At 38.3% G+C, this 22,259-nt stretch overlaps 1 protein-coding gene across 1 annotated transcript in view; it reads left to right on the forward strand.

Annotated features, from left to right (window-relative positions):
* The window catches only part of PCCA (propionyl-CoA carboxylase subunit alpha), a 292,425-nt gene that overhangs the window by 149,721 nt on the left and 120,445 nt on the right, over positions 1-22,259 (forward strand). Inside the window, exon 18 of the mRNA XM_037378105.1 lies at positions 7,242-7,344. Within this exon, the coding sequence (XP_037234002.1) occupies positions 7,242-7,344 (103 nt within the window). The remainder of the gene's footprint in view (positions 1-7,241; positions 7,345-22,259) is intronic.

The following is a 22,259-nucleotide window of genomic DNA, read 5'->3' on the forward strand; positions in this document are numbered from 1 at the left end:
TGTAATCAGTTAACTAATTGCTGGTCAGCAAATTGCAGGATAACAGGAAATTTGTTTTGGGCTATCTGACTTGAACAGTATATGCACATATTTGTGTGCACATACACACATATAAATGGCTGATTAGTGTCCCAGTCTGAGGTAAAGAGTAATATTGTATTAACACATTCTTAAAGATGAGCTTTTACTCTAGACACCAGAAGACAGAAGAAGAGACATTGTCACAGTTCATCATAGAAACTAATGAATGGCATGTGAAATGACTAGACTTTGTTCCTGCTGGATGAAAAGTAGTAGTCTTCTTCCATGTATCAAATACAAGCATACAGTAGCCTTCTTAATGATAAAAACATGCAGATATCATTATTGCAAAGCGTTTGTATTTCAGGTCAAGAATACTTATTCATGAATACTGATTCAAAGCTCACTGAAGTAATTGAGAGCCCTTTTAATGATGTAGTTTGCACTGGATCAGAACCTTCTGGCTTAAAAAAAAGTCAGTGAGTTGAATCAGAGGGTAGTTTTTTAAACTGAAAAATATTTCTGCAAATACAGACTCAAATGGGAACTACTGAAGGCGAACAAGGGTGGTAGGCAAATGATGGGTAGAAGCTCAGCAGGAGAAACAAAGGCAAATTAACTTACGCAATTTAAGTCCTCTACTTTTTCAACTAAATAACCTGGGGTATACTTTGCTAGGAGAATTTGAACATTAAGCAGCTTCATATATCTTAATGTTATTTATAAAAGACATGTAGCTGTAAAAAAAGGTCTGGGATAATCTGAAAATTTAAGAGGAACGTGTAGCCAAAGTGTCTTTGGAAACACCTAGAAGTATGTGCCCTTAACAGTAGGAATCCATACCAACAGTGTTTTAAATTTGGAAAACTTAAGAAATAAAAAAAAAATTCAATGAAGATAGGTGCTATGTTAGTGCTTGAGCACAATCTGGTATGTTTCTTTTGTAAACTACACAATTGGCACTGTTGGTCTACACTGATGATTAAGTAATGAATGTTGGCTGTGTTCTTTCTGGTGACTGCATGAAGTACTGACCCATTTCTTATGTGCATTTTTCTTCAAATATAAATGTTAAGTTTAGCCTTCTTAAGAAGAATAAAATAAGCAATGCTTTGTTTTCCAGTCTCATATTCAAGGGTTTCATAAGTCCTTTATTAGAAGGCTTTTACTATAAGCTAAGAAAAAATTAATTATTAGAAATACCTTGGCAGCTTTTCCATTAACCTGTGATGCCCACTTCAAATTACATCTGGAATGGGAATGTTTAGTAATTTCCATGATTGGGCTTTAAGTCTTTTTCTTCACTTCTTTAAATAAGCATTCATTAACAAAACCAGTTTGTGTATTGCAAGTTATTTTAAAATATTGCTGTGTTGAGATTAACCTTGCTCTGCATATGATTGGTGTGGGAAGACAGCTGCTGTCGTACCCCTCTGTTGTCTATATGAGGGATGGATGACTAGAATGACTGTTGGCAGTGGGTCAGCTGGAGTGGGTTATTGCTCTGAGCACACATGCATGTTTTGGGAGGTGTGTGGATCTGAGGGTAAGTGCAGCAACACTGATTAGGTCAGGTGGCACAGATACTTCTGTCTTAGAGTGGGCTCCAAGCACTTTGCTCACGGAATAAAAATGTTTACCAAACTTGCAGGAGTAGTCCGTACTACTAGATAGAGTATTGCCAGATGAGCTGTTCTCCTACAGCTTCCATATGCTTCTGTACTTCCTAACCTGACTGGTGAGAAAGCAATATATTATCTATTATCCCTATTTTATAGGCACAGAAAGTATCTCTTTTTTCGCAAAGATCCAAGAGGAGTGTTTGAACAAAGAACAAATTAAACTTGAGGATCCTTGGGTTAGTATCCTGTTCGTTGGAGCATTCTTTGTGGTTCAGTCGGTTTCACAGCCAGTCTTTTCCTGGATAACTGTTTCAGTATCGAGACCTTTTTTAAATGGTCCACTCTTCCTGTTTATTAAATGATGTCTCAAATGCTTGGGCAGCCTCTTTGGGAGAGGCATCCTGCGCAAAGAGAAATGGGGCGTTTTCCAAGAGATTATTGCGAAAGTCGTACCAAAACACAGGGGGAAAAATAATTCACTTCTCTTCTAGGATGTTTACCTCATTTGGGGGGAGAGGAAGAGCAGCAGTTCTGATGGACAAACCTTTATGTTAACTGATTTCTAATACAGAAAGAAAGAAAGAGGAAGCACCTCTCATGCAATTGTGTATTGGTTCCAAAGGCTGTGTGTGAAGTGAAGGCTCTTGGATACGTTGTGTTTGTCATAATTATATGGGCTGGAGGAAATGATTACTCTGCTTAACACTTAATAAACCACCTCTGGAATACTGTGCTCTGTTTTAACCCCCTTACGCATGTAAGAAGGATGTCAATAAACTTGAGTAAGTCTAGCGAAGAGCCACCAGGATGGCGGTGGGATTTGAACAGAGGACCTGTGAGGAGAGGCTGGGACAACCAGGCTTGTTTAGCCTGGAAACAAGAAGGCTTTAGGGTGGCCCTAATGGCAGCCTTCTCGTACCTCTCGGGAGGGTTCCCAAGAAGATGAGGCTAGGCTCTTCAGTGAGTTGCACAGCAGCAGAGCCAAGAGGCGGTGGTCATAAAATGGAGATTTTCAAGATCTGACTGCACAAGCCCTTGAGCAACCCAGTCTGAATTTGATGTTGGGGTTGCCTGGTGGGGAGTGGGGGCACAGTGAATAAACTGAAGACCTCCCAGGGTCCCTTCAACCTCAGTCATTCCATGGTTCTGTTATGAATGAAAACACATTGGGACTGTAGAGATGACTTAAATATATGTCTGGAGACTTCTGTTATTTGCTGGAGGGGGCAATGCAGCTTTTCCTGACTGTGTTACTGTTAGAAAGGAGGGGATGATTGGTGTTGATTCCGTTCATCTTCTGCACACTGGAATCTAATTTTTGTTTTAATTTTATGAAGCTACTGGATTATAAAAATTGAATTAACAGCTTGTTTGATTTTCTTCTTTCTGACAGGTGAAGCTAAGAAACATTTCTTGTCTGTCACTAATCTCTTTATAATTCAAAATAGTAGAGGTAGCATCCATCCTGTAAGTGATTGCAAGCTCTCTGAGAGACATACTTCTTCACTATTCTGAATGGTTTGAGATTGCAGGTGCAGACAATATTGTCTGGTTTTTTTACCATGGATGGAACAAAGCCCAGCTGGACTTCAGAAGAAATTAAACTCTTTAATAGCATCCAGCTTTGTTTTCTGTCTACTTGGTGTACATGCCATTTCTAATGGTCAACTTAAAAATCCATTGGGGAAAAATTTGAGCCGGAACAGAACCTAGGAATGATATAAACAATGCCTGTGTTGATATGGATCTGAATTACGCATTGCACTGTCTCTTACCCATTTTTCCTTTAATATTTATTCTTCCCAATCAGAAAACAGTCACTTTTCAACTATTAAGTAACAGACCAGGGTACATAACCAGGGCTTGTTTGATTTTGATTTTTTTTTTTTCCCTCCTGTAATTGATAGTAGGAAACACATTTCTAGGACAAAATGCAAATGAGACTGTTATGGGAAAAATGACCTTTTATGTAATTTAATTTGAAGGTGGTTATGTAAAGTAATTGCATGAACCTTTTTGACTCAGCTTGGGGGATACAGGGATAATATTGATTTAAGCAATCATAACATAGGGAAATGAGAGAAAACGCTTTTTCCTTGCCTTCCTTCCAACCAGGGTTCTGTCATTTAGTAGTAATAGATGCGTGCGATCTAGTTTTAAATAATATGAACAACAGTGCTTCCACTCCTTTACTTGTGACTTAATTTTATAGCATTTAATCCTGTTTTATGTTCACCTTATATAATTCAGCTCAGTGATGATAGTGGTAATGCAGAAGTGTATCCCTGGTTATGCAGAGAGATTTGGAAGCCACCAGCTCCACATTTTATGGTGGAGACAAAATCTCTGTGTAGCCCAGGAGTCTGCAGTGATGAGTGTAGGAAAGAGCAATGGCAGAACTTCCCATGTTGGAAGCTGGGGAACCTTTGCTACACTTATTTTACACCCTGTCATGGCAGCGCTTGGATAAATGCACCAGAGGTAGCTTTGTTACTTTTAAGATTGATCTTCTGCATGGTGAATGTGAAAGGCTGCATTGTTAAATCTTTATTGATTGTGAATATTAACTTATACCTCAAGACACCCAATTGAAATCCCGAAGGGTAGCTTCTAAAGTAAAGTAATACTTGGAGTGAAACAAAGGTATCACTATCTGGAACATTTGTGTATTTCCAAATAAAGTAATGTAATTGAAAGTTTAACTGCAAAATTGTTTAAAATTCTGCTGAGCACAGCAGCAGAGCAAGACCAAAAGGCAAGGGAGACTGGACTGGAGTTCAGGGAACTGAGGCAGTACGGACAGCAGCCTGTCTTGGGTAATAAAGGTAAACTGCCATCCTTAGGAAGCAGCCTTTAATCAAGTTTCCCATGTATGCCTCCAAAGTTATGCTAAGGACGTTCTGTTGGTACTATTGTATCTTTATTGCCAATGACCAAAACCTAATTTTGGTATGTTCTTGTTAACAGTTTATATTATCTCCCAGAAATCTCACACTGGATACTGCAGTCATGACTCGTTTTCTGCTTGCCACATCTGTGCTACAACTAATACAAATAGTGATGAATAGGGGAAGCAGATAATTTTTTTTTCATGTTTGTGATAGTAAAGTGGTGAATGTAACTGTTGATCAGTTGTTAACCTGTTTCAAATTATTGACCTTTGTTCACTATTTGGAGTTTGATTTTTATTGAAGATACAGGGAGAAAATAGTTTTCGCAGCACAGCAAGCGCAAAAGCAGTTATTGATTTCATCCAAGATGAAGGTCGTGCAATAAAACCTTCATATTGGGATCTTCCTGGGTTTACTTTGTTCCTTTATATGAGTTGATATTACCAGTGTGCGTTGGAGCAGGTGGAAACATGCAGTTTTGGTCACATGGACTTGTCATGGGTGTTAGGCAGGGTGACTGAAAAGCAAAGGTTTTAGGATAGATTCCTGATGTATCTTTAGTTGAGATATGTAAACAAATCATAAGTTTTAGATACAGCACTTTGGAAAAATGATCTCAGAGCTTCTTCACTGTGTGTAAACAATTGGAAAATTGGCACATTTCAGAGCCAGATAGTTGATGTTATTACATTGTATAATTATGTAAGGCTTATATGTACACATATGTGTGCCTGTATACACAAATAGTACAAAAGTTCAGCATTTTTTGACTTTGGCTTGTCAATCAGTTTTTCTACTAACTGGCAAAGGAAAGATTGAGTTTCTTTCTCAGGTCAGTTCCTCAACCTCTCAACATTTGTATTTCTACATTAATTTGTTAAGAGTGAAGACAGTTTCCATTTCAAGGCAGATGAATAAACACCGAGCAAAGGAAGTTGCAGTAATCTTTAGCCAGAATACATTGATGTGGACTAAATTAAAAATGGATTGATGCAGATTTTCTGGCTTTTGTTATTTTTAAATTTACATTTTGTGGCCTGTGACAGCTCCTTTGTACTGTTAGCTTTCCAGCTAATGCTTGTGTTTCCATCACTGTGGCTTGATTGCATTGCTGAGGTGGACTCTAAGCAGCCTCTTTACCTATCCATATTTAATATTCCCAGTGGAATGGTGTGTCCTGTGCAGAACATGTCCTGTTTTGAAATTGTGCACTTGTTACTGTAAAGTGTGCTGCAGTCCTTTTCAGAGGCCTCCATTCTGGGTTTTCTTGAGGATTGTATTAGTCTTATTTTATGCTACTGATAGAAATTGTTGCTTGCTAGTGACCAGTACCGGGGAATGTGAATTGGCATTACATGCAGTATGGTGGCATTGATGGGAGAGTGGAGATGTGGAAGGGAGCTGCGTTGACTGTTTCTCTGCTGCAGGACTGGAGTGCCCCCCTGGGCAGAGTTGCTCAGGGAGATACAGCTTTCTGAACCCCTTCCCCCTCTCTTTCCCCATCCCTTCATGTGAAATCTGTACTTGCCATAGATGGTGGTATTTGCTGTGATACATACACATAAAGCACTTCTTGAGAGCTGTGTTGTAACTGAGTTTAGCTAAGTCTTTCAATCTTAACCTTTATCTTTTTTTTAATATTATGTGTTCTGCTACACTCCTCTCTGTACTTTTGAAACACTCTTGATTTCATTGGTGCAAAATCTCGCTCCTGAGGGTAAAGTTTGCCTCTTCTTCTCCATGACAATTCAGCTTTGCATGTCTTGTCCTCTTCTACATCAACTTTAACTTCCTGCCCCTGCCTTATGGACAGAGTACTTTACTTGTCCTTTAGTGCTCCCTCTCACATCAGTTTTGACTGTTCTGCTTCTCTGGTGACACCAGTCTTGGCCACCTATTTGCCAGCTTTTCATACCAAATCTGTGTTGTGCAGTTTCTAACCTAAAGATGAGGAGGGCAAAGTTCTGTCACTGTGCTCTGTCTTTTAGCCTGCTGAGTGGACAATTTAATTCCTCGTTAACCTTCACTTTCAGGAGCAAGGCCAGACGGGAGAAAAACTATTTCCAACCACCTTGGTTTGCGTACCTTTTTGTCCAAACCTTTATTAACTTGCCTGCATTCAGACTGTAGGCCACTTCGAGCCATTTTCTGCTTATGAAGCGCCAAAAATGACTTTGACTCCGTTAGTTGCAAACTAATGCTTATACAAATGGCACTAAATGACCCAGGGTTGACGCGTAGTTTTATCCCTGTTTATTTCTGGTGTTTATACTGTTGCGTTATCTCTTTTGTTTGGAAGATCTGTAGCCTTTGCAAGGTAAAGTACTGAGGAAGAATGCTGTATATTTTGAGTAAGTTCTAATGTACAGATGGATTCCTTACCAGCATGAGACACAGTATGTCAACCAATGACATTTCTGTAACAAAAACAAGATGCTGCAGCATCGTTCAGTTTGGGGTTTTTTTAGTTGTCTAATTGTTTTTAACAGAGGTACCAGTGTTAGCAGTAGGGCTAATCTGTATGAAAACATGTGATTTAAACTCTGAAACACAGAGCGTCTGCTATGCTAAGCCTCCTCTTAGTTTAGAGCGAAAAAAATGTGGGCTTCATGTATAAAGACTGAGCAGTGTGGGTAGTTGTTACTTTTTGTCTGTGTGGTCTGTGTTATCTTAACTTTTTTTTTTTAAACTAATTTCTGAAAACTAGGACACAACTTGACAGATCTTGAAAGAAGAGAACTACTGGCAACAGCAGCATCTTTGTACGTGGCTGAACAACTGAGATCACAGCAATTTCTAGGAACTCAAAGGTAAGTTCATTTCTAGGAACTTAGATGTGCTGATGCATTTTGTTAATGGCATCTTCTCATGCACAAGAGACACTGGTGAGAAACTGCATGGCTTCTTAATATAGTCTTTTTTCTAAATGCAAATGAGCTGTGGCTTACATTTCCCTACTCACACAAGTCATATGTGATTACTTTTATTCTACATATTAGCAAACTAACAGGCACAAAAATGTGTTACGAGCCAGTACAGTAATTAATGCGCATCAGGAGTTTCATTAATGCAAAATGTTGCTGCATTAGTAACTAACCACAAATTGAGCATCACAAATTTCCCATGTGCCCATTTGAAGTGATCTAAGCACTTTGGGATAATATGAATATTCAGCTACAAAGCTTTAAAATATTGTGGATTCATGAATAATTTGCTACCTTGATGAAGAACCTTAGTAGTTTAGGGTCTAATTCTGAAAAGACTTTCTGATGGTAAATGCTGGAAGAGCCAACACCTTGGTTTAAGTGTGGGGTTTTTGGTGCTTTTGTTCCCTACTCCCTCATTCTTTTGGGATCATAGCTGCTAGTAACCTCGGTAGTACTGTTAATTGGCCAGCCATTGCAGTAGCTTGTGTTGAAATATTAAATCACTATTTTTTGGAACAATGTGGTTTTTTCCTCTAGGATATTTCTAGCTTTTGTTGTCCTCTGGCCCATCACTGTCAATGCCTTGAGACCTTGTATTAGAACAACTGAATTTGTGAAACTTGCTTGGGTAGTTGGTGTTTGCAGTAGTTGCATACAGTGAATCATAACTTCAACATGTCTCTTTCTTCTTGCCTCACATTCTTTAATGTTGTTGCGTGCGTGTGTGTTTGTGTGAGAGGGAATTCAGAATGCAGGATAGACATTATTCACATTCCATGCCAGTGGTTTGACAGTGTATTCTATTACTGATTTTACAGTGGTTAGGAATAAATCAAATGTGGTTTCAAGAAATCTTTATTTTTATTTGTACCCGTGAAGATAAATAGTACCATATGGTGTTAAAAAAAAAGTAAAAAAGAAAAAAAGAGACACTTAGGGCAAGCATAACGGCTTTGTGATCCATAGCATATGTAGGGCTAGGTCATTTCTTGCCTTATGCACCTATAGGGGAAAGTAAAGCACCTTTTTATTTCCTTCCATGAGTTATATCCTCTATAGCAAATGGCATAAGGAGAAGAACAGACACTTGAAGGCCACTGTTCTCTAAATAAAAGATGAATGAGGGGAAGTGAGGAGGAGCCTTGATTGTAGTTTTTACTGGCTAGTGTAGGAAGTTAAGTAGTCTGGTACTGCTATTGAGAAGTAATGGATTACTTTGTACTTAGAGTAAGGATAGGAATTGTTGATTTAAGTAGTGATTCTTGAAAGTGCTGTTCCTTTCCCTGCTCTAATTTGATTTATTTTTTTTTCCTCTGACCTGTGAAACGTTCTTACTTGCTAGAGAGAAAAGGAGTCCAATTTTTGAAGGATGTTTTAATGTTTTCTTTCTATTGCAACTATTTTCTTTCAATACTAGGTGTCTGTGTATCTTAATAGAAAAGATACATATAACTACTTTAACTGAGATACCAGATATGTAAACGAAGCGTTGCATTGAGCAATCAAACATGGGCATTCATGTCTCTTTGTGCTGCTTTAGGGAAACAAATACACCCCTGCTTTGAAAAAAGCTAGCTTATTTTTGGAGTCCTAGCCCAATTCCCTCACATACATCCCTCCACTCTGAGCAGAGAAGGCAGCAGAGTCTGACCACATGAAGTTTGTAAGACTAGAGTAAGGTCTGATTTTTCTGATTCAGACCAGATTTCAGTGAAGCTAACAAATCTTCTCAGTACAGGGAAGATCACTTTCTCTTGCCATGATGGGGTGTACTTATGTTGAGCTCAGCTTTCAAAGGATGGTCTTTTCTGTCTGCTGAGGCATATGCAGCTCTGGAATGAATCCTTCAGAAGTTGAGCCTTAAAATTTTCTCCAAGTGGTGGCTGAGTGTGGTTCATGTTGAATAGGTCGTGGTTTCAATCCACATACATTGTTAAATCTACTTGTTTTTGTGATAGTAAAGCTGTGTGTTTGAGGCCAAGTAAGGACAAGATAATGCAGAAAGTCTTACTGGTGAGTAACTTCTGAAGAAAACCAAACCCGATAATGATACCCTTTCTGCAAAATCATGCAGCTTCTTCAGAGGAAAAGTCAAAGAAAGGCAGAATGAGGTCAAAGGGTTGTGCAGTCTCCTGGACAGTGTTCTCCATTCCTGAGAGCAGTTAGTGGACTCCCTCTAGAGGAGACTGAGGACCGTGGAGCATGGAAGTTACTGCAGTCCCATCAAGGATCCTTCACAGCATGTCCTTGATTTATCCAGACAGCCTCTGACTTGTTTTTGAAGGTGTTCCATGTCATGGGTACGTTTTAGGGAGCAGGACTGTGGCCATAGAAAGCATATCTTTATTGGTATGGCTGCAGTCTGTTTGAAAAATATTAGTAAACAAAAAGTGCAGAGTAGGAACCTGTGCTACTGGCAGCAAATCAAAAAGGCCAGTTGTGATCTTGGATGCAGTTCACTGTGGCAGAATTGGGCGTTTGGAGTCTGTGTGAATTTTAAATCCGTGTTGGAGGATGTAAGCAGGTTAGACAGACTGTATGCTCCAAAGTTGATCCATAACATTCTCCTAATGGTTTGGAAAAGTATGTTGACATGTTGATCATAATTTTCAAAATTTCAGCTCTCTGGCACGATTTATGTTGACAGCATTTTTTTCTTTTGCATGCACTGAAAACAGTTTTTGTGTAAGGAATTGCACTGAATAGTATTTTGAAATCATGCATTATTTCTTCTAAACTTGTCACAGCTGTGAAATAGATAGTTTTCTGCTGAACTTGACTTATATACTTTGGTTTTGGTTTGTTTTCTTTTCCCATTTGGGAGCCATATTTATAATATGCATTCTTTTCACAACAGCAGGGGTATTTTGGGTTCCCTTTTTTCCCCGTGATTTATTCAGCCCAAGGTCCGGATTGTTATTCTTCTAGTCAGATAGATAGAAAGAAAGAACCATGCTTGGAAGTCTTCACAGAAGCTCCACCTTTCACTATCAGGGCTACTGAGACTGTAATTAGAGGAAATGCAGCTGAGTGAGATTAAGGAATCGGTCCCAGCCTGCTCCTCCCTTGGTCTCTGCCTTTCCTCTTCCTCCCCCCGTATGCCAGGGGGTGATTTTGTGGTTTCTACTCTGGTTCTTCTAAAATGACCCATATTGGTGTTGAAACAGTTTAATAATACTTTATTTTAGATTATTCTGACAGAGGCAGGTGAAGTACTCATGACAAGTGAAATTATTCTGAAAGAGGTACAAGAGTGGGAACGTGTAGCAAAGAGGAAGAGTTGAGCAGAGGATGGCTCGTAAAAGGGATGCAAAGAGTGGGCATTAGCTCTGTGCCACAGATCAGACTAGTAGCACCTTCACGATGGGGGTTCTCCTCTACGGTTCATGGTATTTGCAGGGGTGTGACTGGAAAACACATACTTTCCAACCCTCTGGGTGACCGAATTATCAACTGTAAGGTTCTTGCTGGAACACGCGCTGATGATCAGTGAGCTATTGCCTCATTAGGATCAAACACCCAACTTTCTTCAGCTAGATTCAATTAGACACGACCCCTGTAGTGGAGTTCTTTGTTGTAGTAGTTTCTGTGGCGTTGAGGTTAATACAGGCCACAAGCCGAAGGCCAGTTTGCCTTTCCTGTGTTAGAATAAATTGTATTATGATTTGGGTGGAGCACCCACAGGTGAGTTTCCACTGTCTATGTTGCTGTGTGCCCCTGCCCTCACCAACAGTCTCCTAGGATTAATTTGCTAACCATTAGCTAGAACAGCTGCTGGAGACGTGTACATGCTCAGAGTTACAGGAATATAGACATTTACTTTTGTGATGCAATTGAATATTTAGAGCATTTTCTGTCATTTTTAAATTTTATTTTATGGTTTGCTGTTTAACCAGTTTTCTTGGGGAGTGGGGTGGTTTGTTTTTTGTGGGGGGTTATTTTTGCTTGTTTTTTTGGAAAGATGATTAGCTAATGAAAATGCCTGGTATTTTGTGAGCCAGTTACTAATGTGAATATTTCACTGTGATATCCAGATAATAGGGGCACGTTTCCTACAGGAAAGAGCCATGAATGATTGATGATTGTTTCATTGTTCAGCTTTCAGTTATTTTACCTAGGACTTTTCCTACTTATTCCATAGTCCAGTTTATTGTGAAACTGGTGCCACCCACAGCTGCTGAACAGATTTACAGCACCTAGTAAAATCCCAAGGTCTCCTAGACAGAACTCGATCTTGTTTCAAGTGGAAACATATTTTGGCTGAAGTGAATCCAGCTTACTTTACATCTGTTTGATGTAGTTAGCCTTTGAGACCAAAAATGATGTTGTACAGTTGAATCTTCACATTTTGGCTTCAGACTTGTTTTCATTAGTGGGTTGGGAGGGGAATAGGAGAGTGACTCTCCAGGTGTGGCTACATCATGCTATCTCATGGGTCTACTAATGTGATGTTTATACTTCTAAACCCAATTGCCTACAGCACTTCCTATGCATTGCTTGTGTTGGCTGCAAAGGGTATTTTCCTAATTTTTCTATGGGTTTTACCCTTTCATCGTTTATGACTTGGAAAAAACCGGTGAGGCTGTATGCCCATATTACCTGATACTACATGCATAAAGATGGTAACACATTGGAAGATGTTTTATATTGCTAACAAAAAACCTGAAGGTTTTTCTTGCTTGTGTATTTAATAAAGTCGACCGGGATTAGGGAGTCTTGAGTTAAACTCCTGACTATTCTTGTGGGACTTCAGAGAAGTCTGTTAGATTGGGCTTCAGTTTACAAAGAGACAAAATGGCCTTAACACTTCAATGCGTTATTGAGGTTTTGTAAATGTTTATTTATCAATATTATGAAGTATTTTGAGACCTAAAATGGATGATGCTTTATAAGAATAAAATAATGGTTTCACAGGAAGGGTAAGTGTATAGTGAGAAATTACAGATAAAATACAAGTGAGTTTTTGTCAAGTTCTGGAATAGCTAGGCTTTCTGTGTTTTAAAATTCTGAAAATCCTGGGGTCCAGTGCAGTGAACATAACACGACCGGTGAACCACAAGAACAGAAATGGGTATATTTAGCTTTTTATTTATTGAAGTATTGTAGGTACATGTCTAGATTGATTTAGTACTGATCTATTGATGTAGATCCTGCGGTACACTTGGTAATGATGGTTCAGATGCCTGCTTTGCCTTGCCTTGGCATTATTAGGGCAGTAAGGGAGCTGCTCGGAGAGCAGTGGAGTCCCACACCTCTCAGGCATGCTTGCTTTCACATAAACTACACCTATTACCCTGCTGGAGCCTGGGACAGAGCCAGCTATTTGTCAGCCTAGGGCTTCCCCATATGGACGAAACGGTCAGCTGCCCTATAGGAGAGCTTTCTGGCTCTCCTGCACTGCTGGAGCAGCACAAAATAAGGTTATGTTACATTAATTTCAAAAAGAAGGAAGATGATGTCAGGAAAAATCACTGGAGTCATCTGAACTGGCCTCTTGGAAAGGGGGAAAGTTCTTACTGGCAGCACAGTCACCGGCACTGCGGAATTACATCAATTGCATGATGTGATTCCTCCCCTGCCCCCGAACTGCAGTAATAACATGAACAGTTATTGCCGGTACAGCTAAATATTTATACTTTGCCTTACCCTACAAATACCCTCTAGTGTGATATAAAGATAAAATACTTTGTTTTCATTTGGTAAGGATGACTTAGTCCAGCCCACTTGCAGCTTTCTTCATTCCCTCGCTTTGGAGTTATGCAGTCATCCTTAGCTCATGAAAATAACACTGTCTTATCCTTACTGTTCTGGTCCCCTGGTCAACAAGTCAAGCATTCTTTTCATGATTTACTGTTATGCCTTTGAAAGGCCTCCATATGTTTATGTAACTACTGCAGCTTCAGACCATTATTCCACTGTGTGTGGGGGGCTTTTTCTTCCCCTCCCCTCCCCCGCCCCATAGTCTAGCCAGGTACTAAGACTTTGTTCTCCCTTTTTTTGTGTGATACCCTTGTTTATAATGGGCTCTCCTGATTGTAACAACAGTCTCATGTCTTTAGGTGTTACTTAATGTTGTTCTTTTGACCTGTCATATATAATTATTTAAATTTTTTTTGTAACCTTGTTTTAATCACTGCTAAACCAGCTGCCCTATATAATATTTTAGCTGCCTTTAGAAGGGTAAATAATACCAGATAACTGAGATTGCTCAGTTACTTATCATGGAAAGAGGATTGTATGTGCTAGACACAAACAAGTAGATGCAAATATATGAAACGGGTAGATTTGGACAGCAGAAATGAACTTTTATATAAAGTACAAAAGTTGAAATGAGACACTTCAAAGTAGAATTTATGACTGTTTCTACAGAATGTATGTGTCCTATTTGTTCTTTGATTGGGTTAAATTAATAGAATCAGAATTAATAACTTAAGTAATATAAAGTATTTATATAGTTGTTTGAAAGCAGAGCCATTGTTCCATATGATTCATGAACATAATTACAGAAACAGAACAGTTTATATGGGAAATTTTCATAGCCTGTTATCCCTATGTCAATTGTAGGGATAAAGGGGTCCTGAGCACTCAGGAATCCATGCTTCCTCAGTCTTTAGAATTGATAACAATTTTGAAATCATAAATATGATAAAAATATGATTAAAAAAAGATAATAAAAAGTTTGAACCATGCTGCACATCTCTTGGGAAGGTCCCCAAAGCACCAGTATGCATCTTGCTGAGGTGATTGCTGGTGGGAAAGCCATTCGCCAAAGTAAATGGGTCTGGCTAAGTCTCTGTTTATTTTTTATTTTCACCATGTCTGCTGGGAAAACAGCAGCTGCTGTAGGAGCTTTATAGCTTCTGTGGCTACTTTTCACTAAATATTGAAACTTGTATTTATGTAGTATACATATGTATTTTCTGTTGTGTTGCCATATTCCTGGCCCTTTTCTCATCCATGCTTTGCTTCCAACCTCTTCTTCTGCAAGATCCCCTCTTTACCACATGACCTCTTTTTCTTTCCTTTACTTTGATCCCTTTGAGCCCAACAATTCTTTCCTCTCATGCAGGTTTACACCTCCTAAACCTGTTCTTTAATATTTGCCTTGTGTGTAAAAAGTGTGCGCATGAAACCATAGAACTAACAAGGTGTGTGCTAATCGCCACATGCTCCCTCATCATTTTACAGCTATTTTTAGCATAGGTTTTCCTCTCCATCTGTATATTTATTTGGAGTTTTGAAGGGCAGAAATGAAGTTGTGTTGGAGATTTTTATGGAAGGGCAAAGTTTTTTCTTTACTTTGTGGGACGCTAAGCTCAGTAAATGCAGGTGTAACTGCATTCATGTGAGAAGTTTTATTGATGTTTCTTTCCTAGGATTACTAACATAAAAATGATAAGCATGAATGTCAGCACCTTGCCTTGTGAAGTTCCTTGAGGCACTGATTGTGTCCTACTGTTTGTTTATGTAGTGTATAGCTTATTCTGGATGCTGTTGCAGTAGAAATGTTGTCAACAAAATATATGGGAAGAAAAAGTCTTTCATTCGATATTGTCTGCATACTTTTACATGTATGTGTCTTGATTTGTCCATTCTTTAGCATGCTCGCTTCATTCATGGTTCACAAAGGCTGTAGTTAAATATAAGATATTGATTGAAGGGATAGATAATTCATTTATACCTTTGTTATCGAGTATTACAATTTTCAACCGTTTCTTTTTTCCTTTGATTCAACTGCAAAAGTGGGATGGGACACAGAATGGCCTCATTATTGTAGGAGTATTTCTCTGTTCCCTGCAATGATTCCAAAAGCTCTTGCACACTTCATCAGTATTATTGTAATTCTTTGGCTGCAGGATATTTGGCAGCTGTTGCACCCCACTGGCAAATCCTATTCAGACTTCACTTCCATTCACCATTGCCATTGGAGAATTGATTTCTCTCTCCTCTGCTCTAACCTTTCCCAATTCATTTTGGATTGTTCAATGTGAAACATTTTAATTTCATATCATACAGCCATTCAGCTCACAATCCTTTTTTAACCTGTCACCAGGGTAACAGCATAGCATGCTTTCTTTAGGCAATCAAGATTTTATTTCACATGCTTAATGTTGCATTAAATGTTTGCATTTTGTTTAACCCTCTTAAATACTTTGAACTGTGAATATATTTTGCAGAGTAATGAAGTCTGATTTCAGTGTCAAGACTTCACAGAAATTGCCTTACTTAAAATAAAAAACTAAGAAATCAGAAGATGAATACAGTAATGAGAAGATTATTAATAAAAATCCCAAATGGCTGAAAGAGGCAAGCATGCATAGAATGGCAAAAATATTTTTCTTCTGGCAAAACCTTCCAGAAGCTTATATTACAATTTTTAGACCTACACTTCAGGACTACTTTTACCTGTAAGTGCTTGTAATCAAATAAATGCAAATATAGGATTAACCATCCAATAACATGACTTTAAGAACGGAAATGTCTTGCCTTTAGATGTCAACCTGCTTCAAACTGCTTGCCAGATATGTGTGTGGAACTGTAAGCTGAATAGCAAGTGATTTATATACACCAGAATTAGAATTTATTGGGATGATGCAGTTGATTAAAGAAATACAGAATTTTGAAGTGTCTGTGTTTTCTGTACATGCAAATCGTCATGGCATGAAAAGCAGGCTATACTCATTTTATTGGAAATAAGAATAATAATGAATTTAGAGTATGTTATCATAAGTGATTACAAAAATTAAATGAAATGGACATCTCCATATATGAAAAAGTGTTGATGTCTTTCAACTGTGACCTTACAGAGCAAGTCCTGCTTGGTTTGGTAAAGGAATAGGACCAGCTAGGTTTGTCCCCATTTGTTTAGGTGGAATTTAAAAAGTCTGTAGGAGATGTCCTTAAAACACCCAGATTTTCATATCCTACGTCTATGATTATAATTACGGGGTTTTATCTGTCATTTTCTAGTCTATTATGTAGCTATAAAAGGAGGGGGGGGGGGAGTGCAAAATTTATTTTAACATGAGTGAAACTCAAGAAGATGGCATTGCAAATAAGCCCAGACTTTACTTACTTACACTGAAATAAACCCACTGTAATAAAAGCACTAATAATACACATTTTAACACATAGGAATACTAATTTTACAGTTTCTTATTTGCAAAATACGTCATATATTTGTAGCATTGTTTTAAAAAAAACAAATACAGAGTGTTTGCATTGCATTACTGTACTAGCTGAAGTGTTTGAGTTTGCATTTGATATAGCTCTTTTTGGGGAGATGGCTGCTTATTATAGATCAGACCCATACAGTTGACTTTGTTAGAATGTTCTTTCAACAGCATATAACTAACTATACAAGGATAGACGTGCAGTTTCTTCTATTAATTTCCAAGCTTTCTGTCCACTTTCCTTTTTTCCCCTAGTTGTACTATAAGCTACCAAATATTATTACCTGCCAAAAGAGGTTTGGCAGTGTTTTGTTACTGAATTTTGCAAAAGGAGCCAAACATATGGTAACAGTTAATTTATTGGTTCTTCTAACCTCAAGGGAACTCTTACAGAGAGCATATTACCTTTTTATCTAACACATTTTAAATAAAAGAGCTGTGGCTTGACATTTGATATGCCAGTATAGAAGCTAACATTCAGTGCGGTTATGCTCAATTCAGTCTTGTTTAAGGATAAGATTGAAAGTGTAAACATACAAGATTGAGCTAAGACTTCTTTCTTTTCAACTTTTAGAGAGGCAGGTCACTTCTGCTTAGTTTTAGAGAGTGTGTGTGTGTTTAATTGAAAATATTGAAGAAACATTTTCACAAGAAAAATGAGTCTTGCTTTGTCTCAGAAGTCTTGGAGAGCTCTTTATTCACTTTCTTGTTCAGATATTCCTGGTATGTGCATTAACAAGTGATAATAAAAAGCGCAGTATTTTCCATTTCTTTATATGTAAGAACACAAGCCTTTTTGTTGCTTTGTGACAATGCAGATTTGTGTGATTCTAATGGGAGAAGTATTTGAGAGGTTACACTGGTAATTGTGCTGCTTCACTATCTGGGAGTTGAATCTCATGGCTGAGATTTGCACAACTCAAAATCAGTGATTTACATTTGAGGTATCGCTCTTTCTTCCACCTTAGATGCTCTATGTTTTTGTCTTTGTAACCTGGTGTTCTGAATCTTAAAACTGCATGGGTATGTCATCGTATTTCAGAGAGCATACTTGGGATAGATAGCGCCTTAAATAAAAAATATCCTGTTTTGTGTTGGCTCATAGTAAGTATTTAAAGGCCTGGATATTTTCCCCTGAATCTGTGTTGAGAACACTCATATGACTGTTCCTTTTGTGATTATGGACGAATCTTTAATATCTTCCACAGACCATTCTTTAGTGGTTTACTTCTCTGTGTAATTAGATGTGGTGCTTGGAGTTTGTTTTGGCTGTGGCTTCCCTTTAACATGTATCTTCAAAGCCTGTAGTGTGAGAAAGACTGGGCAGGAAAGAACAGCGCAGGACCCGTTCTTTTGAAAGCAGGGATGTTTACCTGTTGACTTAGAAAGGAGATGATGACAGGTCCTTATCCTGTCTCTCGGTGGTGCTTTGTAAAATTGGTCTTGCTGTAGGTAGTAGTGTGATGATAAAAAGAATTTATTTGCCTATTGCGTTCTAGATTTAAAAAGCACTTCAGAAAAATCTGGCGTATTTGTTAAATTTTATCCTTCTCAGGCTTTATGCTTTTGTCTTTACCCCAGTGTTGTGGTACATATTTCTGAGGCTCCTCTCTCTGCCATGGGTGGTGATGCCTTGGTCACATAGTAGTGATTTTCTCCAGGCCCTGCTGCCCATTCTTCTGCAAAGCACTGAAATTTAAAGCAGGTCCTCATCTGGCTGCACCCAGCCCTTAATGTGCTTAGATAAGGGAGATGCCATAAACCAACAGCTTTTCTATGTTCACTTCCTTGAACTAGTGAGAGCACTTCTCATCTAATTCCTACGTTTTCCCCACACCCTGCTGCAGCAAATCCTTTTTTCTCGTTACTCTTATCCTCAGGCAAATCACAGTCATTTTAAGATGTTTATTAATATTAAGTCCACTTTATTCCTCTATTAGTTGTGATTTTTCCACTCTTTGATCTTGGACATTGCGTGTCTGTCTCTACTACAGGCTTCGTTTTCACAAGTTGTAACACCTATTAAGTGAACTGTTCTGAGTGACTTGAGTGAATCTCCATTCCAGTGATTTCCAAAGTTGTGCTAGTCGTATGGCTACTAAAGCTTCAGGCACCTTACACTGGGTATTACATCACCATTCCACAACTCTCTTAAACTTCCTCAGCTTTCAGTCATCTGTATGTGTCTTCCCTGAAGTAAGGGTTAGTGAGAGCTCATAGCATTTTGCTGTTTCACACTTCAGAAAAGTTGGATTGCCGTGAGAGATGCTTGTGTGCACAGCCTGTAAAGGGAGCACAACTCTTCAGAAACAAGGCCAGCTCGTCTCACACAGGAAGGCCCAGAAGGGCCTGCAGTCATTTGCATTTTAGGGAAATTATGTTGGATATGGAGGAGACGTTTGGCTTAGAGAAAACATGGCTGTTGTGTGTGAGTTCTCTCAGCAGGAGAGCACAAAGGAAGGGTTGGGGTTGAAGGCGAAGTTGTGAGAACCGTTTCTGAACATCTTCTGAAGGTATCCTCTCTCAGCTGCCGTACACTACTTCTGAAGGTGTATTTTGAAAATACTTTGGCTCTTCCCTTGCTATTTGGTTTGTTTCTTTACTGTTTATTGATAGTTTTCTATGTAAATTTTCAGGAGATACCGGTGGGTATAGTTGCAGACACTGGATCAAAACCAGTAATGTATGCCATGTCATGTTTGTGCAACAGCTTTACTTTTACATTTTCTGTTCAAAATGTGTCTGTTTTTTCTGTATCAGAAAAAATAGTCTTTTTGAACATCCTTTTGACCACAGACAAATTGTTTACTCATAGTTGTTTATAGAATATGAACATTCACAGAAAAATACAGTTTTACATATTAGCTTGCTAAGAAACAGTACTGTATTTTTAAACAATGTGCCATCATATTCATTAATAATTGGATGTGTAAGATCTCACGTTTAAGAAAATGTGTTTTCTATAGCATATAACAATGTTCCTATATTATACAAAGGTGTGTATTATATATATTCTAAATGGGTCATGTTATTTATATATATTATGTGTGAAAAATGTTTTGAATTTAGGAAATTTATTTCTTTGCCTTGTGAATTATTGAACTACCTTGATTAGTGCTAATTGTCTTGGTGAAAGGCAAGGAAGGAGAAAGATTTTCTAGTTAAGTACGTTGTAGAAGTGTGACTGCATTCTTGTACTATTTTCATACCTTATTTAACTATGTACTGTTGATCATTAAATATTGGAGTAGATGGGTATTTGGGCCACCTAGTATGGCCATTTTTATGTCCCCATGGTATATTGATCATGGTTCTTCCAAAATAAGCAGAAGGAAATCTAAGTAGAATCCACTTTGTGTGAAACTTCATGTGCAGTTGTGTTACTGCCACTCCTTGGGTCCATCCCACCTACACAGCCTGGCTTCTCTACTTCAGCTTTAGTCAGCAGAAAGCTTAGTGGGCTAAAGTCTCTTCTATTAATACCGAGATGAGGCCCTAGTTGTTACCAATTTTTTTGTCCTTCACAATCAACCCTAGTTTAACTGATAATTTATTCTGAAATTCATTCACATCTGATGCATATAACTTCAGCTAAGTAGGAAAACGGCACACAATTTTTTTTCTTACTGGCTTTCTTCTCTTTTACTTTTGAGACCGTAATATGAACAATGACAGGGTCCTATTAAAAGGATGAAAATATATGGAGGGCAGTAGAGATTTATCTTTTGAATACTCGTGACTTTGTTAAATAACAATTTGAGCCTGGGTTTCCGTGGCCCAGATTCATAGTGCCTAAGTAATGTAAAAAATACAGGTAAGCGTCACCTAAAGGTGATTCAGCCTATCTGAGGTCTAACTCGTTGTGGAGAGGCACCTTTCTCTTTCCATTATTATAAAGGGAGAAGATGGTTAATACCAGGTGGTGAAAGCTCAGTGGTGCAAACTCTGGATCTAAGTTGAAAGTGCAGTAGAAGAACTGTTGAAGGCAGTGAGTCACTGGAGCTCTGCTATTTGCTATAATTGTCCAGACATGGAAAACTAGTACTTTTTGAAGATATGCATGTTTTATGTTTTTAATGAACTCTTGGGGTTTTTCTCATCTGATATTTTTTTCTCTCTTTAACTTAACAGAATTAGTGGCATTGATTTTTTTCTGTAGGAAGCTAGTGCAGAAGAAATTGAGAGCAAAGCTTTAGAGTCTGTGAAACATGCCACATTTTTTATATGTTAGGGAGAGGAAGTAGCTGTCACATTGCCTGTTGGAAACTGGCTTGAGCACCTCTAGCCTAATGCTCTAATCACATTTGTCTGTGGTTTGGTGGATACATCATTGATATTAGTGCTGTCACTCAGCACTAGTTCTTGTGTATGCGGTAAAGAAGCATCTCTTTGAAAAGCTAGTCACTGTCTAGAAAAACATATTGTTGCAAATCAATCACTGCTCTTGGTCAGTTTCTGTTTCTTACACTATGGCACATAGGATGGCTAGTAAGGGAAAATCTGACCAACCTTTTCTGGGACTGTGCACTGTGCATTCTATGTGTTACCTGAATTAAGTCTCATAGAGGAGAAATCAGAACAGATATGATCAGTACAGCTGTATTACAAAAGTAATCTCATTGGCATGAGATGGTTAAGCTCTTGGATATACTCTTTTGGTTCTGTTGCAACAAGTTTGCAGGAGGTGGCAAGTTCTGTGTAATGGGTGAGCTCTTAAAATACTCTGGAATGCTGCTGAAATCTGGTACAAGCATTGTGTTTTCCAACATGCACAAAAAAATGAGTAGACTTCAGTTTGAAGTTAACAACCTTTGGGATATTGCATATGTTAACAGGCTTCAGAGAGACCAAGTCAAATCATTGGTACTACCGACTGGTGGAAATTCCATACTTCTGGCAATATAATCTGGTTGGTTCTGAGGAGGCTGACAGATCAAAACGGAACTGTGATAATAGTTTCATTTAGGTCTCTCACCTAAACCTTAAACACAGGAAAGATAGCATTCAATACATAGTTTTTAACAGTAACATCAAAAAGATATTTGGAGGTGATGTTCTATAAGAAGGGATTTTCAGTTTGACTCTAATACATTTTGTTGATCGGTGGTTTTTTTTGTTGTTGTTCTAAGCTTAATATAGTGTATAATGTTTCCCTAGTTTGCACACTGTGTGTTTTGCACTGTGTGCCTTGAAGGCTGCTGTTCTTACTTGCAGTGCTGTTGCCATATTTCCTCAGAGGCGGCTTTATTCTGATGTCTTTCTTTTTCCTTGACTGTAGTAGTTGTCTCTCACTCCTGAGCTGGTGCTGCATTTAGTAAGTTGGGCAGGTGCTGACAGGTTTCACTGTATTTGGTCTTACAAACTTTATTCTTTAAAGAGGTGTTGTGTTTCAGTAAGATGTTACTATTGCCTTTAATGGTGGGTATGACAGTCTATGGGTGCAGATATTTATCTCTGAATAAGAGATGGGTTAATTTGTTTTTTGGGGATTAACCTTGTAAATTACTGATAGTTGGAGAATTGGGGATGTGTTCAAACAGATGATACTATATAACAGGACAGAGGCAGCACTGGAATGTCAGGCCAAGATTTTTTTTCAACATGGAAGTTTTAACTCTGGTTCTA

Source organism: Falco rusticolus, chromosome 2 (genome assembly GCF_015220075.1).
Source record: "Falco rusticolus isolate bFalRus1 chromosome 2, bFalRus1.pri, whole genome shotgun sequence".
Taxonomy (NCBI): Eukaryota; Metazoa; Chordata; class Aves; order Falconiformes; family Falconidae; genus Falco; species Falco rusticolus.